General features: G+C 38.8%; 1 protein-coding gene and 1 long non-coding RNA gene across 5 annotated transcripts in view; one reads left to right on the forward strand and one right to left on the reverse strand.

Annotated features, from left to right (window-relative positions):
- CFTR (cystic fibrosis transmembrane conductance regulator) overlaps positions 1 to 18,750 on the reverse strand; it is an 84,025-nt gene that overhangs the window by 30,033 nt on the left and 35,242 nt on the right. For 2 of the 4 annotated variants that reach the window (XM_015275972.4, XM_040703808.2), the window contains exons 12-17: positions 11,876 to 11,970; positions 9,145 to 9,231; positions 7,590 to 8,322; positions 6,087 to 6,215; positions 2,590 to 2,627; positions 882 to 1,135 (exon numbers count right to left, since the gene is read on the reverse strand). In XM_015275972.4, the coding sequence (XP_015131458.2) occupies positions 882 to 1,135; positions 2,590 to 2,627; positions 6,087 to 6,215; positions 7,590 to 8,322; positions 9,145 to 9,231; positions 11,876 to 11,970 (1,336 nt within the window). The remainder of the gene's footprint in view (positions 1 to 881; positions 1,136 to 2,589; positions 2,628 to 6,086; positions 6,216 to 7,589; positions 8,323 to 9,144; positions 9,232 to 11,875; positions 11,971 to 18,750) is intronic. The other 2 variants (NM_001105666.2, XM_040700270.2) reach the window with 2 other exon arrangements.
- LOC121107644 lies at positions 12,853 to 13,853 on the forward strand. The gene is made up of 2 exons (XR_005841927.2): positions 12,853 to 12,896; positions 13,526 to 13,853. It is a non-coding gene; the product is annotated as an uncharacterized LOC121107644 (long non-coding RNA).

Raw genomic sequence — 18,750 nt, forward strand, 5'->3', positions numbered from 1 at the left:
AATAAATTTGATTCTACAATTTCTGTTTCAGGTCTTGGAATTGCATAAAAACTCTAGAGAAAAAAAAAAAACACAGTTGAAACAAACTAACATGTAAAGCAGGACAGAAACACGGACACTTGCCATAAAGTCTGTACACTTTATGCATCGGGCTTTGCTGATACACAGATCATTTGTACGTCAGTGTTTTTACTGGTTTGTATACCAGTTTCTCAGCTTCTGAGCAGAAATACTGTGTTAACCACAAAATAACAACAGAACTAGGAATATAATGGGAAAATGAAGGAAGATCCTATGTTACATTGCCATTTCTGTGCTCCAGTGTGTACCAGTTAAGTAGGGTATGGGAAAGGAATTTCACGTTCAGCAGCAAACAGAACTTGTTGCACCAGTTATGTAACGAACACTGTATCAACTTCTGAGCCAAATTTGAATATGAATACCATTGTTCACACCAACTGATGTTTTATGCCATTTTAGTGGGACTGCTCATGAAATAAAGCACTATTTATCATCCATATCTGATCCCTTGTCACTCACCACATATCTTTAGACTATATCTTTTCTATTACAGTTTTAGACAAAGGCTATTCATTAGAACCTCTTCTGGTTTTATTGCCTCAAACTTCTAACAATGAATTTTCTCATTCGATGCCAACTTAGAGGGTGTTATTTCAGAATCAGAACTGACAACTGAAATATGTCATACTTAAAGTAAGTGCAACCATTAGAAGATTCACAAATCACTTTATGCAGCAAACTTTTATCATGCAGCTTGATTGACAATTTAAATGGAAAGCAGCAGTATCCTTTAGCAGAATAAAAACTGTTTAATTAAAATAAAACCTATACATGAGTCAATCAGTCTCCATCCAAGTTACCTGCTTTCAAAGAGTTGAACGTTGACATCGGTGCATAAAGAACTGCATGCACCATCTTTTGATGAAGAGTTTTAGATACTGTTATCAGTGTATGCACAAGGGGCAAGCCTCTGAAAATTCCCATGGCAAGCAGGGTATCTGCAATTCCCACATAAATATAAATCATGTAGTAGGAGCTGGTGTCGGTGATGATCACTGGAGGGTTGTCGCTGGTAGCGTTTTCTGGTTGTGTCGCATTTATTTTTGCCGCTCTACTGTGTGATATAAATAAAAAATAAATGCATTGTCAGAAATTGCAAGTTTCTTTTTAATTTCTCTGCCAAGTAAATAGTACTGCAATGTTGATTTCTTTTAAAACTAAGTTAATGATTAGTTACATAGTTTAACTGTCATTTATTGTTATTATCCTATGAAGTATCTTATCCTATATGAATTATCCTATAAAATAAAATCATAGAATCATATAATGGCTTGAGTTGGAAGGGACCTCAAAGATCATATACTTCCAACCCCCCTGCCATGAGCAGGGCTGCCAGCCACTATATCAGACTGCCCAGAAACTCATCAATCCTGTACTTGCACACCTCCAGGGATGGGGCATCCACAGCTTCTGTGGGCAGCCTGTTCCAGTGCCTCACCACCCTCGGAACGAAGAATTTCTTTCTAACCTAAACCTCCCCTCTTCCAGTTTAAAGCCATTCCCCCTTGACCTGTCACTATCTATCTGCATAGAAAGTCAGTCTCCCTCCTGCTTATACGCTCCTTTCAAGTATTGGAAGATCGCAGTGAGGTCTCCCCGGAGCCTTCTCTTCTCCAGGCTAAACACTCCCAACTCCCTCAACCTTTCCTCACAGGAGAGGTGCCTCAGCCCTCTGATCATCTTTGTGGCCCTCCTCTGGACCCACTCCATCATATAAATCATGATCTACCTCAAGTACCAGGAAGACAAAGTTACTCTGTGTGTGTTCAGGGACCAAGGCAATATATGCCATATTCTTCTCTTCACATATCTTTGGAGATGCTCGCATCGATCAGCATTTGTAGTAATTTCTAAAATATGTTGTTGTTGTGCAACTAAGTGTTTTTTCAAAGATAAAATTTAATCCAGAACCTTAGTAACCTAGGCTAAGGGGAGATAAAAATTCCCCCCAAATCACACATTAACTACCATATTTCCTGTGCTCGAACATACAGACTTAGTTCTACAGGACTAAAGTAAGAACCAAAAGCAGTAACCCAGGAAAAGCCATACTGCTGCTCAGCATGCTTTAACCCTCATTGGCTGGACCCTGCAACTTCTTGGAATGTTTCTGGGTGAGCAGAGGATATTATAGAGAGTTTTATAGAAACTGTTCACTTCAAATGTTCCTAAGCAAATATCTCATCCACTGAAAGACAACAGCGAACCACAACATATTCAGAAATAAGTCCACACATCTCTACAGTGAGCTGACTGAGGAAATGTCTTTTGTCACTGCTATGCATTCAGTAACAACACACAAACCATAGAACTGTTAGCACTTAGAGAAGGACCAGTACAAGGTACCACCTCCATCTATGAATCATTTTATTGAACTTAAGCTAGTGCCTGTCCATATGGACTTCTAGCAGAATTAATTATTAATATTAATATTAATATTAATTATGTATAGCAAAAATCAGTGTAAAGGATTCCTCAGTCCTTCAATAAATAATCAAAACTACTTACTTTTGAAGAAATAATAACAGAACAAGAGAAGCAGCCACCTGTGACCAGAGAAAACAGTTAATTTTTTGTCTTGTCACATTATGATCTTCTCGTTTACTTTTTTTGTTTGTTTGTTTTATAATTGTTTGGAGAGAGAGCATTGTGAATGCATGGAAATCAAACTTCCTTGAAGCAAAACCTTGTCAGATCAGCTTCTCCTTCCACAGAAACCATTTAGTGCATCCCACTGGCAAAGCTACATTTAGACTTTTATTACCATCAGGCACTCAAGTTCCTAAATATTCTTTTATTATTTTTTACCAAACTATTAACAAAGGCTTATTAATGCACTCTGAATGACAAGGAATATTCAATGTGTGCTTTAACATATTTTAAGTTTTAAAAGCTAAGATGGCTCTTAAAAAATAAAAAATAAACAAAATAAAAAATAAAACAGGTCTCTTTCCCAATATCTTCAAAGGCAATAATTCAAAACCTTTAACATTTTTACTCTTGCATTACTGTTCTTGCCAGGTGACACCTACCTTTGATATAACTATTTGTCTGATCTTTCTTGGCTGCTAGTTTTACACACTTCTCCACATAATCTATTTTAACATGTTTTAAGATATGGAATTCAACTCTCTTTATCGTGCCCAGTGGAAGCTTTCGCTATAACAAATCTTGCTGTCTGTTCTCTGAGTCAGTGGAGAACTTCATGTAGGCTACTACATTTCAGTCTGTCTCTTTTTCTGCTTATGATTTTTTGTCTATCTAAATGTACGTAGGCCACTCTGAAAATAATGCCTCCTATTTTATTTCCATGGAAACTACAACAATACATAGAGCAGAGTTATACCATTTGATAGAGCAAATTCTCAGCTACAAAACACAACTTTTCAATATAGTCACCACCATTAGCTGTGCCTTTTCACCAGCAATGAACAAGAGCTCGTAAAAATCTGCATGGTCAAACAGAATGTGGCGGGTCTTTGTTGCTGTCACTGCTGCTGAAATGTACCACCCACCATCTCACTGTGCTCACATCCACTGTTTTATCCACATAAACATTCAGCAGGAGTCAATGAATGTCAGTGGGTGTCATGTTTCTGCACGGAGGAATTCAATGACACACCTCTGCTTCATATGCACTTCCATGTCAGACAGCGTTTGTCACACTGCCCCTCTGCTGCCATCTGTTACATGGCAACAAAATGTAACAGAATATTAGTGGAAAGGTTCAGCCTCTACTGCCATACTACCAACATCTGTCTCTGATGCTGTGGGCCAACATAATAAAATAGGAGGCATTACTTTTGGAGCAGCCCTCATTGTTTCTGGGATCCTCTTCCCATATATTTTTATGGCATTGGTTCAGTAATATGTTATGATAACATCTCAACACATAATTAAAGTCTCCATCCTCGGGAACTACAAATTTTTGCAGGTCTTACATTAAATAACTAAAGAAGGGCCATGATAATTTAAAGTTAAATATTTGTAAGGATAAGGCTTCCTTCACAACAATATTTCTATGTCTCTCAAGAGAATTCGGTTCTGATCTTGATTCCTCCCAGGAGAGGACCGTTTATTTCTGCTGGGAAGACAGTGAGAGATGGTAATGCAAGAGAATACCAAACTTTTCTAAATGTTTCCATGCATAACTGCTCTTCCTGTAGTTCAGTAACTCTGGTCCTACATCTAGGGAATTTGTTTTGAGCCACTCAAGTGAGCTACACACACACAAATACACACTCAAGTCTAGAAAGAATGTACAACCGATGACCTATTTATGGTGTTCTCTGTGAACCCACCTTGGGATCTGTAATATAAAGTAATCCATTCTAAATCTAAAATAGCATATCTAGCATTTTCACAATAGTCCCATCCAGTTCTGAAGGCTATTAAAATTCCACTTGCAATTTACTTGTCACTACTCTCTCAGTTCAATATTTCAGTGTTTAGCGCTAGACTTTCTCCATCGCCTATGGCCAGAGGGTAGCACAGGCCACATACTCAACTTGCATGCTATTTCATCTCATACACAGAGATTTAATAGAGGCTATATAGTTTGTGCTATATCTGAATATCTCCCAGCCCATTAATTTATCAGTAGGATTTTATTTAAGCAATAGTTACACTGGGGAGTTTAACTCTGATGGATATATATTCATTGTCATCAGATTTGTTCTCAGTTAGAAGATGAGGCTTTTGAATTATTTAAAAAGATTTTAGTCTAATTCAGAAAGCAAAAACCTGCGATCAGTACTAGAAATGTACACTGAATATAGAGGCATACACCTCAAAGTTAAAATTTCCTTTTCTCCTACAAATCACTTTTAACTTTGCTGTTGTATGCTTATAATGCCATTTTCCGCACCATGAAGATAGAACTTACATAATAAGAGCAGCTACACATTAAAATGCTCAATCTTGTTACTGGAAGTGGTTTAAAAATGTGGGATCTCAAACAAGACCCAAGCTCCAGACACAAAGTCATCGGTTCCAGAAGAACTAATTTAGCCATCCAGAACGCAACATTACTGTAAAGTCAGCATATTATCACTCGTGTCCTTCTCCAGGTTTGATGATACTAAAAGCAGGTCGAATGGCAACTTAGAATTGTTAAAAACCCTTCACTGGCACAATCAGCTAAAAAGTAATCCTATATTCCTAGTGGATTCTTCTTTTGGTTTGTGCTGAAAAACGTCAAGGGAAAATGGTGCTATATTTTGTAAGTTGACATATCAAAACAGTCCCCCTTAGTAACAACCTTTTCTCTGAAATTTGTTTCATGCCTTAAAAAAACTCTCGATTTAGGATATTAATCATAAAAGAGGATACTAGAAGTTTATGTAGATACGTGAAAAGCCTCTCCTAAGCTGAGAAAAAACAAAAAGCAGTAAACATCCATTATAGGTAAAATAGTTAGATTTGCGTGATCAGGCATATGATCAGGCAGAAGTTCTTCAGCACATGTTCTGACAGTGTTTTCCACTGTACTTGGAAAAAAAGTCTTCTCTGCACACTGTAGGAAAATCCCACCCATCTGTACATGCCATCAGAGGCACTCAGCTTTCTGCATTATTACCCTTCCTTCTTTCACTGAGAGAAAAGCTAATAACTCATTTTTAAAAGCAATTCTCCAGGACTGATGTGTGTGTACTTGTTAAATTCCCAAGGCTCTGTAAAGGTATCTTTCCATAGGCAATGGGAATTCATTCGCCTGTGAAGAGACAAGCTCAGGACAACAATTTATTTACAACACAGAAGGAAATAACAGAGACAATCTGAGTTGGTGGGCCTTCTTTTGCTGTGTAGTAATCATTATCTTCAGTGAGCGATGTTCAACTAAACAGCAGAGAAATTATATCCAAAAAATATCATTTTAACAGCAGTTTCTGCTGGTCAGTACATGCATCAACTAATGTCTTGATGCGTTATACTTTTATCACAAACAACGTAATTTGAAGAAACATTGTTTGAAGGAAAAGGACACAGGGAACAGATTTTCTTACCTCAAGTAAGAAGATAGTCACACATAAAATTAGAACAAAAATCAAGCTTTTGTGGATGGTAATGTATCTGAAATAAGTATTCCATGTGGTAACAGTACCCATGCTTTCAGCATCATCAGTAAAGCATTCCTGACAAAGAATTGATAAGACCATAGTTACAATGACAATAGTACCTATTTGTGAAAATTTCTGACACACGAATGCTGTCATTCATTCTGCTAACTCACATGAAAGCTGTCATTCTTTCCACTGACTCCAAATAATTGAACTGTAGCATTCACGCTACAGGCTGAGTGAGTTGGGTTTGCTTAGCCCAAGGGAGAGAAGGTTCCAGGGGGACCTTATAGTGGCATTCCAGTACCTAAAGGGAGACTACAGGCAAGATGGGGAGCGACTCTTTATCATGGAATGTAGTGATAGGACAAGGGGGAGCAGCTTTAAACTAAAAGATGAGACATTTAGATTAGACATTAGGAAGGAATTCTTCACTGTGAGAGTGGTGAGGCTCTGGAACAGGTTGCCCAGAGAAGCTGTGGATGCCCTATCCCTGGAGGTGTTCAAGGCTAAGTTGGATGGGGCCCTGTGCAACGAGGTCTAGTAGGAAGTGGGGGAACCCCGCATCCATGGATGGGAATTGGAACTAAGTGATCTTTAAGGTCCAGCTGCATGAACTAGATGATCTTTAAGTTTTCCAACCCAAATCATTCTATGATTCTATGATTCAAACTGCCTGATAATGGGCTTGTGAAGAAGATACTGGGTGACCAAATTATCTTCGCTCCAACAACACTTTAGAGGTAATTTGAAATGTTCAGATAACACTGAAAGAAACAACAAAGATTTGTCCAGCACTTCTAATAGTCAAGTAATAGTTAATCAACAGCAATTTTCTTTCAATGTATATTGAAATGTAGATTATTAATATGCTGTTAAAGTGAGATCATAGATATTTTAAGGGATTTTTATTCTTCTCAGAACAATAAAGCAAAAGAAAAAATGGACAGTGCTTCAGCAAACTATGAGTTTCAACGTTTCTTCTAGATTTTTTTCCACATAGTAAACTACTATAGAAAATTTTCCTATCCTGTGAAAAACAAGTTTTTTAAAAAATGGGGGGAGCAGGGGAAACCTTGGAAAGAAAAGTATTTCATCACATAATGTTAATTGTAAGAGAAAGGAAGGAATTTTCTCCAGTTGTTGGCATAAAACTCAACCTTAATTGCATGATTTCCAGCACACCTATAAAAACAGAGTAAAACCCAGCTTACTTGTCTGTTCGTTATTCATACCAGAACATGAGCTAGGCAGTTTGACAGCAAGAAATATTTTTAAGAATTTCAAGATAGTACTTGAGTTCAAAAAAATATTCATAGATATTGAAAAAAAGATATTCCATGGGAAATACTGTATTAGAGATTATAGAGTCAGGTAGAAATGGGCATAGGAGTATACTGCTCAAAATTATCAACATATCAGAAAAAGATCAAGTAAATCAACACACACCTTCAAATCCTCTTCATTAATTTCATCAGTTATGTCCAAGATGCTGTCTCGAGACAAGCGCCTAGTGTAGATATCTATCTCGGAAGACAGGTTTGTCTGAGGCACCACAGACATCTTCCTAAACGATGTACTTCCCTTTTTGGAGACGTGTGGACCCTGGTTCACAGAGGTGCCTGTCATCAGACTTAACACAGATTGCCTCCTCCGAGATTGCAGCATATGGTCAGAGTTTAACATGTTACTTCGAGGTAGACCCACATCTCCCTGTTCCAGGTCAGGTACCAGTGAGATCCTCCTTTCTGGTGAGTCAATGTGGCCATCTTCCAGTCCATTGACCTGCGTCCCATTCTTCTGCATTATCGATAACTTCCTGCCTGCATTAAGTGGGTTAATAATTATGGAGTTCTTCCTTTTGTCATTAAAATCTGACGTTTGTTTAAAAGATTGCTTCTTTATTTCATTTCGTGATCCCATGCTTTCTCCTTCAAAGGAAAATCGTCGCAGAGTCTCAGTTATAATTGAATTTCTTCTCTCTGCACTGAATTGATCAAAAGAATCAAATCCCATCAGCTCTGAGCTGAAGTCTGGCCTTTGACCCTGAAGTTCAGAAAAAGTTCCATAGAAATAGCAGCTTCCCTCATGTAAGATTAATATTTTGTCAGCAATCTTCAAATGTTCCAGTTTTGAAGTAACTAAGATCCTAGTTTTATTGGCCATCAACTTGCACACACAGCTATAAAAAATGAGAGTTAAAAATTAGATTTTTTTATTTTCATAATTAGACATTGCTTTTATCTCTTACATTTTCAATCCATACCTGCCTCCCTCCAAGTATGAACAGTCTTGGGTGTTCCCTCAAACTACAAGGAAGTGGTAAGGCTGGAATGTGTGAAGGATGAGCATTTTTAGAGCAGAAGCCAAAGGAGGGGGAAAAATAAATCATTTTCAAATCAATCCAAAAGGTGCAGTTCAACATGAAAATGAAATATTTCTTCTCATCTTAGAGTTACCTCGATTTATTAGCTCAGTTTCAAAGCTTCAAATATTTGGTAAATGCAAATTTCATGGATGCATTACACGTCCCAAATGTTTTGAGCTACTCTAACAGAACAAGTCAGAAGTCTACGCATTTGGCCAACATTCTGTCAATCTCTTGTTCAGTGGGCACTTCCAGGTGACCACTCTTTCAGCAATTAAAATTTCTTATAAAAAAAAAAAGTCAAAATGTATACTGACAAAGTAGATAAAATTTTTAAACTGAGAGCCCTTCTGGCACACAGATGTACCAGATATGAAGTGTTAGACTCTGGGATTAATAGCTTACAGAAGGTTCAGTAGGCTTGCTACACACAGTATGCCATCCAAATGCTAATACAAAATGCTCACTCACAAAAATTCCATAAAATAACATTCCCCAAAGGTATTATTTTAATCATTCCTGTATTTTTGTACTGTTCTTAAATTCTATCCCAATTAGAGGGAGATTTCTGTTACCGGTTTTACATTAAGTCATTTGATGAAATTCTTAAGTACAGCATTTCAAAACATACAGTACCTCTCAAATATTTCTTTTTCTGTAAAAATGTCTAAATATCCAAAAGGAGAATCCATGAGATACAAATCAGCATCTTTGTACACTGCTCTGAACAGAGAAAATGGAAATGAAATTAACTTTCACAACTCTTACAAATTCATAAATATAATTTAAAATGACTGCCTGTACATTTCTAACTCAAAAACTTTCCTACAGTATCAGTGCAGAGTTCAACATTTAATCGACTTCTAAGATACTTCTCCATTGGGACTTTCCTTGCTGCAGACTACATTAAGTACTAAACAAATCTTTCATTAATTTCTGTACAAAGGAAGAAACAGAGCTGCTTTTCACAGAGGCTTCTCCACAGATCTTTTTAAAGCCCGAATTTGACAGTCCCTCTGGGTGTACAATGAACATTTCAGTTGGAATTTAGAATCTACTGTAATGTCTTCTGATGCCTGAGGAGATATTACACATATGTAAATAAGTGCCTGAAAAGACTTTGGTGCAAGGTCTTAGTTTTAAAAGAAATTCGAGGTAAATGGTGAGCCAGGACAAGTGTGTTAGCAAGCTATGAGCTTGCAAGCATTACCTTAAACAGGACTGTACAATATTTGGGGTTCAGGATATGAAAAATCATTTGTGGCATTAGGCTCTTAAGCTACATATGTCTGGACGTGGGTCAGTGATGCCTAAACCGGTGGTTAAGAGAGGCTTTTTTGATCAATTTCAACAGAAGTTCAAAAAGGCCCTTTGCCTTCCTCTGTCAGTATGAAAATCATGATGTGATATGAATCAGGGTATAATTAGTAAAGAAAATTTGGAAAACTTCATTTCAGTACTTTTTAAAGTACTTCTTAATCGCATTTTAAAACAATTGTGTTAAACAATGTGAAAATATTTAACCAACAGGAGAAATAACCCTCAATAACAGCATATTATGTTAATAAACCAAGCAGCTTTATCAAAAAATTCTCTGTCACAATTGATTTCAATGGCCATACGTTATGATGAAGTGGCTGCACAACAACCAAAAGCTCACACTGTTCTTGGCATTTTCATCAGTAAAACATTTGCAGTTTGTTTGATGGAATAACAGTTGCATTCAGATTATGGCTATAATATATGGTATTGTATGGGGGACTTACTGCCATGTAATGTATACTGTATATGTAATGTGTACTGTATATGACTGCCTTCAGGGTGCTAGGCCAGTGAGCTAACTCAAGGCCAGTGTACACAACGTGTTTCCTTCCAGGGCCTTTTCTTACGCCGTGTTGCAGCTGCAGCACTGACAGTACTGTTAGAAAGATAGAACTCCGGCAAGCTGCATCTGCTTCTCATGAAGGATCACTGATGGCACTTATAGAAGGGATTCTGATTTAATACGACTGCATGGAGTACACCAGATAGATGCATGCAGCCAGTCCAAGCAAATAATGTCCAGGTTATCTGCAGTGATGGAAGGTATGACTCAGGGCTGTAATCCTACATTTTCTTCTCTGGCTTCCACATACCTTCATCTGCAACCCACGGACCTGCACACCTTGATGTATGTTGAGTTTAGATTAGAGCACAGTCAAAATTTAAAGCAGATAAACTATTGCCTTTGAACATGTAACTGTTTATAAAATAATTATTATACAGCTGGCAATAAAAACATCAGTCCCATTATATGACACCCCAGTAAAGGAGCTGCGATCATCTGAAAAGCAACAGATATGATTACTCAGTGAAATATTTTGTGTAAAGTTTGGATGAAAACCTAAGTGGGTTTTGGTTAGGGTTCTTTTTTCCTTTTTCTTTGGTGTTCTCTGGAAACTTTGCCCACTTCTCTCTTGTCCTTCTGCGTAAAACAGAAATAGCCATATCCCTTTCCTCTCTTAGAAATGCACTATAAATATCCCCAATGAAAGCCTCCCTATTTTAATGAATCAGCCTCCCTATTTTAGCCTCAAACAGGCATGCACATCCTTCACGGGATGCCGCTGTGGATCACTATAATGAGATCTTACTTCTAGCAACCATTTCCGAGCAAGCCAGCACACCAACAGGACTGTTTACACGTTACAGCTATCATTCCTGGATTTCTGATGATAGCTAAGCAATCCAGCTGAAACATACAGCTAATTTAAATAAAGAACATGCTATTCTTCTTCAAAATTATCTCCTAACTTTGGAAAGCCCAACAGACAGGGCTAGGTCATTAGCCATTGGTGCAAGCTAACCATTACTTTCCACTTATTTTTTGTATGATACAAAAATTCCTAAACCAGTAACAACACTTACTGAAACATGGCAAGTTTTGGTTTTTTTTCAGTTTTGTTATCTACAGGCAGAGTTTATGTCATTAATTGGTATATAGACTGCTCTGTGTAAGTGTCACAGCGGGCAAAGATCCCGGAATGCTACTTTATATGTGTACTTGTATGGCAAGGGTTTCTTTGATACTCAGAGAACTACACATGAATTTCTGAATCTCCCAGTGGCACCTTGCATCAGGAGGAGAACACTCATCTTCAGCCAAGCCGTAGAACGCATCTGGCAGCAATGTTTTAAAATTCAATGAATAGATGTGCAGATGCATCACATATGAAATTGCAGAGCAAATCTAAGATTTCTGATAGTAAAATGAAGCTCCTGCCTGGGGTATAGCTACATATTAGGACTTAGCCCACATGTATTTATGTGCTTAGTCATAACATTTCCCCTGTATGTAAAACATAGAAATAGACAGCAAAATGCTCACCTCGCTAGTGAGATTCGTGCTCGCTGGCCTCCACTCAGAATGATTCCACCTTCCCCCAGCACTGTATAATCTTTGTCTGGGAACTTCAAAATGTCCTGTTAACAAAGTTTTTTGAGAATCCGACATGTATTTTCCACATGCAAGGAACTCAAGCTACAGACCAAATGGAGGCATAATATGCAATACTGCACAGAGCGGTTAGACAGAAGTTGTAAAAAAATAGTAACAAAAAAGAGTCCCCCACAGGATTATCTCTTCACCTGTTCACATAATCAGAAATGGTGATTAAACAAAGCGTCATTCTACCTCAGAGAACAATCTCAAGCTGTAAGATCTCAAGAACAAATATTTGAATTGCTGGATTGCTATAAAAGCAAAGAATATATTTTCATATAAAATCGATTCAAGATGTTAATTGTTAGAGTTTCCTGTATAATAACGGTGATAAATGCTCTTGCCTCTATGGGTGGGAAAAGCAAAAATCAAAGTCTAGATGTGAATTCTTCAGACCTCGGAGAAGGCAGTTTCATAAAAAGAAGGCTTGGATAAAATTCCCAGCAGAGAATGACAGGAATGCAGGCTTGCAAACTGTTTAGGAACCAAGTTCCACTACTTGGGATGTAAGTTACTTACGACTGTGCTAGAAATGAATGTTTTGCCAGTGAAGAAAACAGAGAATACTATTTTGTTTATATGTGAGACAGAAAGGGGCACCAGCAGAGATCCCTGTGCCTCACTGGCAGAGGTGGCCAGGAGACTTTTGAGTAGTTGCATTTGGCACAGATCCCTGCAAACCACAATAATTCATGGAAGTATAGATGTGGAGAAGTGCTCATGTGCCCGAACACTGTCTAGCTTATCTAATTTTACAGTTGCTCTCATAAGAAATATTAACTCGTCCTGTAAGCCTTATCCAGCCTATGTCCTTAAGCTATTTCAGTAACACTGACGTCACTGTGAGTCATAGAACCATAGAATTATAGAATCTGCTGAGTTGGAAGAGACCCACAAGGAACCTCAGGTCCAACTCTTGCCTCTGCTCAGGACCACCCAAAAATCAGACCCTATGTCTGAAAGCGTTGTCCAGCATGCAGCTGGAAGCCCCAAGCCAGCCAGATGCTCCCGGCACCAGCATTGCCCGCCCAGCAGCACAGCACTGCTGCACAGCTGCTCCCACGCACAGCAACTGCAGCAATTCAAGGCACACAGAACCATACATTCACCTGCACGTGGCCGCTCCACTCCTACTAGGGGCATGAGCATGTCCCACATGGCCTACCACTGCTGCTGGAAAAAGCTGTGCTCTTCCAGGGCTTCCTGTTGAGGAACATCCCACATTAGAGTCAGAACCATGACTCAGGCAAAGGAGGGCTTGCTACCTTTCCTTAGACAAAATACCAGAAGACAAATCTGAAGCATTTTTCAAGGCATTGCTATTTCTGAAACCAGAAAGCAGATGCCTAGCACTTTTCAGTAAAAGAAACAAGCTTGAGTTATTCTGGAAGCAATCAAAATCTTTGCCCAGTCAGAGAACGTAACTTCTGCTACTAAAAGATTGGCAGAGAGGATACGGAATTAAAAAGATGGAGGAAAAAGATAAACTCTTTCCTATGGCTCTGTCAGAACACCTTTTATCTTGTCTGTCCCCAGCTAGCTCAGGACTCCTGTTTCCAGCTGTGCTATCTGCATAAGAATGATCGATTCCAGCTCTGCATATGCAATCTGCATCATTCCCCCATGGGAACAGAGAAGTGCCGGGCCGTACAGTCAGGCTCAGATACCAGCCTCTCCAGACTTCCAGGGCAACATAACCTAAGCTGAGCTGCTCTCTAGAAGTTAACATTTCACATGAAGTCCAATACAGTACAACTGTGATCACCTCCACTGAGATTCTGACTGCTGATCATTCCCTGTTGGATGTCTCAGGCCCCGCAGGTTTTGCCAGACAAATAAATAAATAAAAACCTTGCCAGAGAAATGTTTCCTTCTTCCTCCCCTGTAAATTGCTCTGACCTCAGGAACAGAGTAACAATGCTGTTCAGCCCTGGATCAGTGACAGATTAAAGTCCAGCAGCTCAAAGACTAGAAATTGACTGCCTGGTCCATCAGGAAATGGGAGATTCTCCCAACTCTTTAATTTGATAATAGCACTTACTTCCTGGCTCAGAGGATTCTGACCTTAAAATCAAGAGGCCTTTATGTATGGAAAAGCTATTGCAGGTGATTTCTAAATTATTCTGATGTTAACTAGTTACTTCCCTCACAAACAAGTCCCTGTTACTAACTGGCATTTGCAGAAAGAAGGATGCAAAAAATAGTGCTAACATTTTTAAAGCAGGATTAACTGAAGGTAATAATTTTCCTATAGGCCATGAAGTACTTCAAAAGGAGGTGTGGGATTCTGGCATAAGGGCTTTTCTGGCACTTAAGTGAGATGACCTGCTCAGATCCCTTCCAATTTCACTCTGCGCATAGGAGTCTCATTATGCATCTGTACCTTGGGTGGTTACCCTGTATCTTCACCTGGACATTGAGATTTGTGTTGTTGCATACCTAAATATCTAAGCTGATCTCAACTGTTTCACGTTTCTCCTGCAGCCTGCAATGTCGTTGGTGCCGTTGCTGATTCCTGATTACACATCTTCTTCCAAATAAACCCCAGGTGATTAATGGGCCCAGTAATCTCTCCCCTTTGTCATCAATGTAAAATCCTGGCCTTAATGAAATTAATTCCAGAACTCCCACTGCTTTACATGGTGGTTGGATTTCATCTGATACGTTTCTTTGCAGGTGTGTCAACATGGAATTTTAATCAGACTTTTAATGAGTTCCCCTTCTGTTCTCTTCTACCTTTCACCTCAGGGTAATATATGGCATGGAACAGACAAAGAACTTTTCAGGCTGTAATTATAATAATTAAAAAATGGTTAGTAATTTCTTTCAATGGCGTAAACAGAGTGAAGAAGTCCAATAGACACACAATGTTATTTGTTGGAACGTGCATTGCCTATTGTAAAAAAGTATGTAGGGCTGGTCCAAATACATCCTTGCTGTCATTTTATGCAGGAAGTGAAATTAAGCCAGGAACAAATCTAATGTAATGATGCTGAACGGCACAAAACCCAGCATACTACTGAAGCATTTACTAGATTTTCTTGAATATATACATAGGCTGCTCCAAAATTAATGCCTCCTATTTGTTTCCATGGAAACTACAACAGATGCACAATAACACTATTTGATAGAGCAAATTCCCAGCTACAGAACACTGTTTTTCAACACAGTCGCCACCATTAGCTGTGCAATTTCACCACAGGCTGCAAGCCACACTCAAAAATCTGCACTAGCAGAGGTGACCCACTCAACAATTTCACAATTGTTGTGACAGTCTCATTGCTTGAAAAATGTTGCCTACAGTCCGTCTTTCATCGGCCCAAACAGATGGCAGTCAGAAGGAAATCTGGACCATGTGGTGGGTTTTGTAGGACAGTCCAGCCAAGACTAACAGCGTGCTCCACAGTCTTCAAACTGGTATGGGGCCTGACGTTATCTTGGGATAAGTTTTCTTCTCTCCCTGTCTCTGGAAGTTCGAGCCTTCAGCTTAGTCAGCATCATGATGCATCATGAGTAGCAGTCAGAGTTGATGATTTGTCTGGGTTCCAGGGAATCCAGAAGGATCACCCCTTTCCTATCTCATAACTTCATCCACAGAGGGCTATGTCTTGAACTTTGTCTTCAGTGGGGAATTCACATTTTGCCTCCAGCTCATAATGGTGATAACACATCTCATCATCATTTACAGTGTGACCCAGGAAACTGTCACCTTCAGCCTCATATTGATTCAGTAGGCCATGACAAACTTTCATACGGTGTTCCTTCTGTTCCTGTGTGAGCATTCATAGGAGCCACCTGACTCAAAATTTGTGATATTCCAACATTGCCACCAGTGCTCTGAAGCTGATATTTAGCTCTGTATGCAGTTCCCTAGTCATAGTCTTCTGATTAGTGCAGATGAGCTCATTTTGTGGTGTGACAGCTGTGCGTGGCCATCTAGAACATGGCTCGTCTTTCACATCACTACCACCACTGCTGAAACACACCACTCACCGCCTCAGTGTCCTCACATCTGCTGTTTGGTCTCCATAAACATTCAGCAAGAGTCAGTGAATGTCAATGGGTGCCATTTTTTCTGCATGGAGGAATTCCACACACATCTCTGCTTCATCTGCACTTCTGCATCAGATGCCATTCTGTCAGACTGCCCCTCTGCTGCCATCTGTCACACGGCAACAACACATAATGGAATATTGGTGGGAAGGTTCTGCCTCTACTGCCACACCGCCAACATCTACCTCTGACATCATGGGTCAATGTAATAAAATAGGAGGCATTCCTTTCAGAGAGGAACCCTAGCACTCCTGTTCCCATAGATTGTAATTATTTTTGTGACATCTTTTATTATTAGCTAACAAATCTCACACTCAAGGAGAAAGCACTCCATTTAATATTTGTTTGTAGTTTTAACTGTGTGTAAGTCATATTCACCTTCCTCAGCATTAACGGTAATAACACCCTTGGGATTGGTACAGAAGAATAATGCTGAGATAGTTTAAGGCAATAACTCTTTCCACAGTGTATAATAAATATGGTCTTGTTTAAAAGAAAAAAACAACACACCAAAAAAAAAAAAAAAAAAAGGTAACAGAACAGATTTTTTTGCATACGAATTCTTTGTTATCAAAATCGTTTGATAGATGTATGTGTCTTCATGCTAAGAAAACACCGTTCTCAATGTGTAAAATGTTTTATTTCTACTCTGGCACTTTTTTTCCTATTCTTAGGAAACTAAGTTTTAACTATTTGTTAACTGTCGACCATTACTGTCTTGTCCTAGTTGCTAAATGCTTGACAGCTTCCAGACATCTGTTTCATGTACGGACTAAAGAGTGGGACTCACCCCACCTCCTGTTGATAATGAAGACATCTAAGCTACCTGTTTTCTTTAAAAACTCCAGGGAAAACATGCAGGGAATTCAGTTATGCTATTTTAGTTGATTACGTTAGGATGAGAGGAACTTCACGTGTGCATACCTGTGTCTGTCCCTGTCTATGAAGGCAACCTGCTTTCTCATGAACACCCACATTGCAAACATCTACATGATTAGGTAACCAAGCTTCCTCTTAATATCCTCTTGCAGAGAATTGCTTACTATAAAGCACACACTGCCAGAGTTGAGTCCTTATTTTTCCGCTCTTCCACTTCCTAATGTGTCAGCAGCCCTTGTGAACAATGGGCACAAAATGGGGTGCAAAGTATTTCACACACCGTCTGACTAAAAGCTGTCAAACTGCCTCACAACTCCTACAGATTTAGTTCAATTGTGCACCTGGAGTCAGCTTCAGATGTGATGTTCTGTGCAGACTAATAAGACACCTGCAAAAAACCCAAACAGTCAGCACTGATAAAAGGGGCTGGGGAAGCACAGTGAGATGCTAGTAAGGATATGTGCTTCTGCTTCAGGGCATCCTTGACACTGCAGAGAACCAGTCAACGAGGGGGAGATGCCACCCCTTCTGAGCAGATGCCAAACACACAGGAGCACAAACAAGGGTTTGGCATATTAACTGTCTCTTTCTCTAATAATTTTCTTATGATCTAAGCTGAAAACGTATCGCATGCACTCCCTGTGAAGACAGCTCAGAAAGGACAGAATGTGGCTACGGGTTTCCCGTATACTTTTATATGATTTGATTTTGTAAGGAAACACTTTCTCTGTTTGCAAGCAGCGTTAAACATTACATTCACAAGCAGGTGGTGCCTGTCAAATCAAAACGTGTGTTTACTTAAAAGTGGCAGCTTCTTACAGGTAGTTTGCTATTATGGGTTTATGGCCTTTGAGGAAAGCACTGAAGGACAGAATGAATTAACTAGGTGGAAAAATATCTCCTACCTTTCACAAAGGCAAAACCAGTAGTCACAGAATTATGACTTCAAAACAAATGAAGTATTGCCTCCCTTCAGATGGGATACAGTCCCTGTTTATTTTTTAACAAGAATAACTATAATGGCCTTGTTTCTGCAGTCCTGACTTGAAAAACGCATTCTCTTGGGATGACTTTGTTCAAAGCTAATAGAATGTAGCCTTGAAGATTCCCGCTGTTACCTTTTTAACTTAACAAGTCATAAAAACCAATGAAAAACCCACATCCAGTTCATTGTAGGCTATTAATAGTGATTTTTCAAGCCATGTTCTTTCCACATTTTTTTCATATCAGTAATAAAGATGTTGAAAACCCATTGACTATTCCTACAAATTCCTGTTTAAATTCATGTTATCCTTGCCGTTACATTAGCAGAATCCTTCAGTCTCTATGGAATATGCATCTGTGGAATTACCTCATATTTAGTAGCAAGATTCCATAGACATAGAAATTCATCCAGTTCACTTCTCCCAGTGTTTTTTGCCATTCATCAATGTGAATACAAGTGGTGAATCATGCAGGATGTTCCCAGCAATGAATTTGTTCTTACTTAATTGGTCTTTAATTTGAAGTACTAGGAAGAAGTTCACCTTCTAATTGATTTTTATCATGAATGTGATGAAAAGTACTTGAATAAAAGGGTAAAACACCTTGTCCAAAAAAAAAAAAAAAAGGTAGCATAAGCTGAGGTATGACCTACTCATCTTATTTTACTTTTAATTACTTTTAAGCTTGCAGATGGGGACTTCCTTTAGAAGAAAGAGAGTTCAGACTCTGCCTCAATCACGCCTTGACTTTTCTCTATTATAGCACAGCAACAGTGCTGTTAAAAGTAATAAACGCAATAATATCTGCACACTCAGAATTAAACCCATTCAAACAGTATATTTCAA

The sequence above is a fragment of the Gallus gallus genome, chromosome 1 (assembly GCF_016699485.2).
Source record: "Gallus gallus isolate bGalGal1 chromosome 1, bGalGal1.mat.broiler.GRCg7b, whole genome shotgun sequence".
NCBI classification, from domain to species: domain Eukaryota; kingdom Metazoa; phylum Chordata; class Aves; order Galliformes; family Phasianidae; genus Gallus; species Gallus gallus.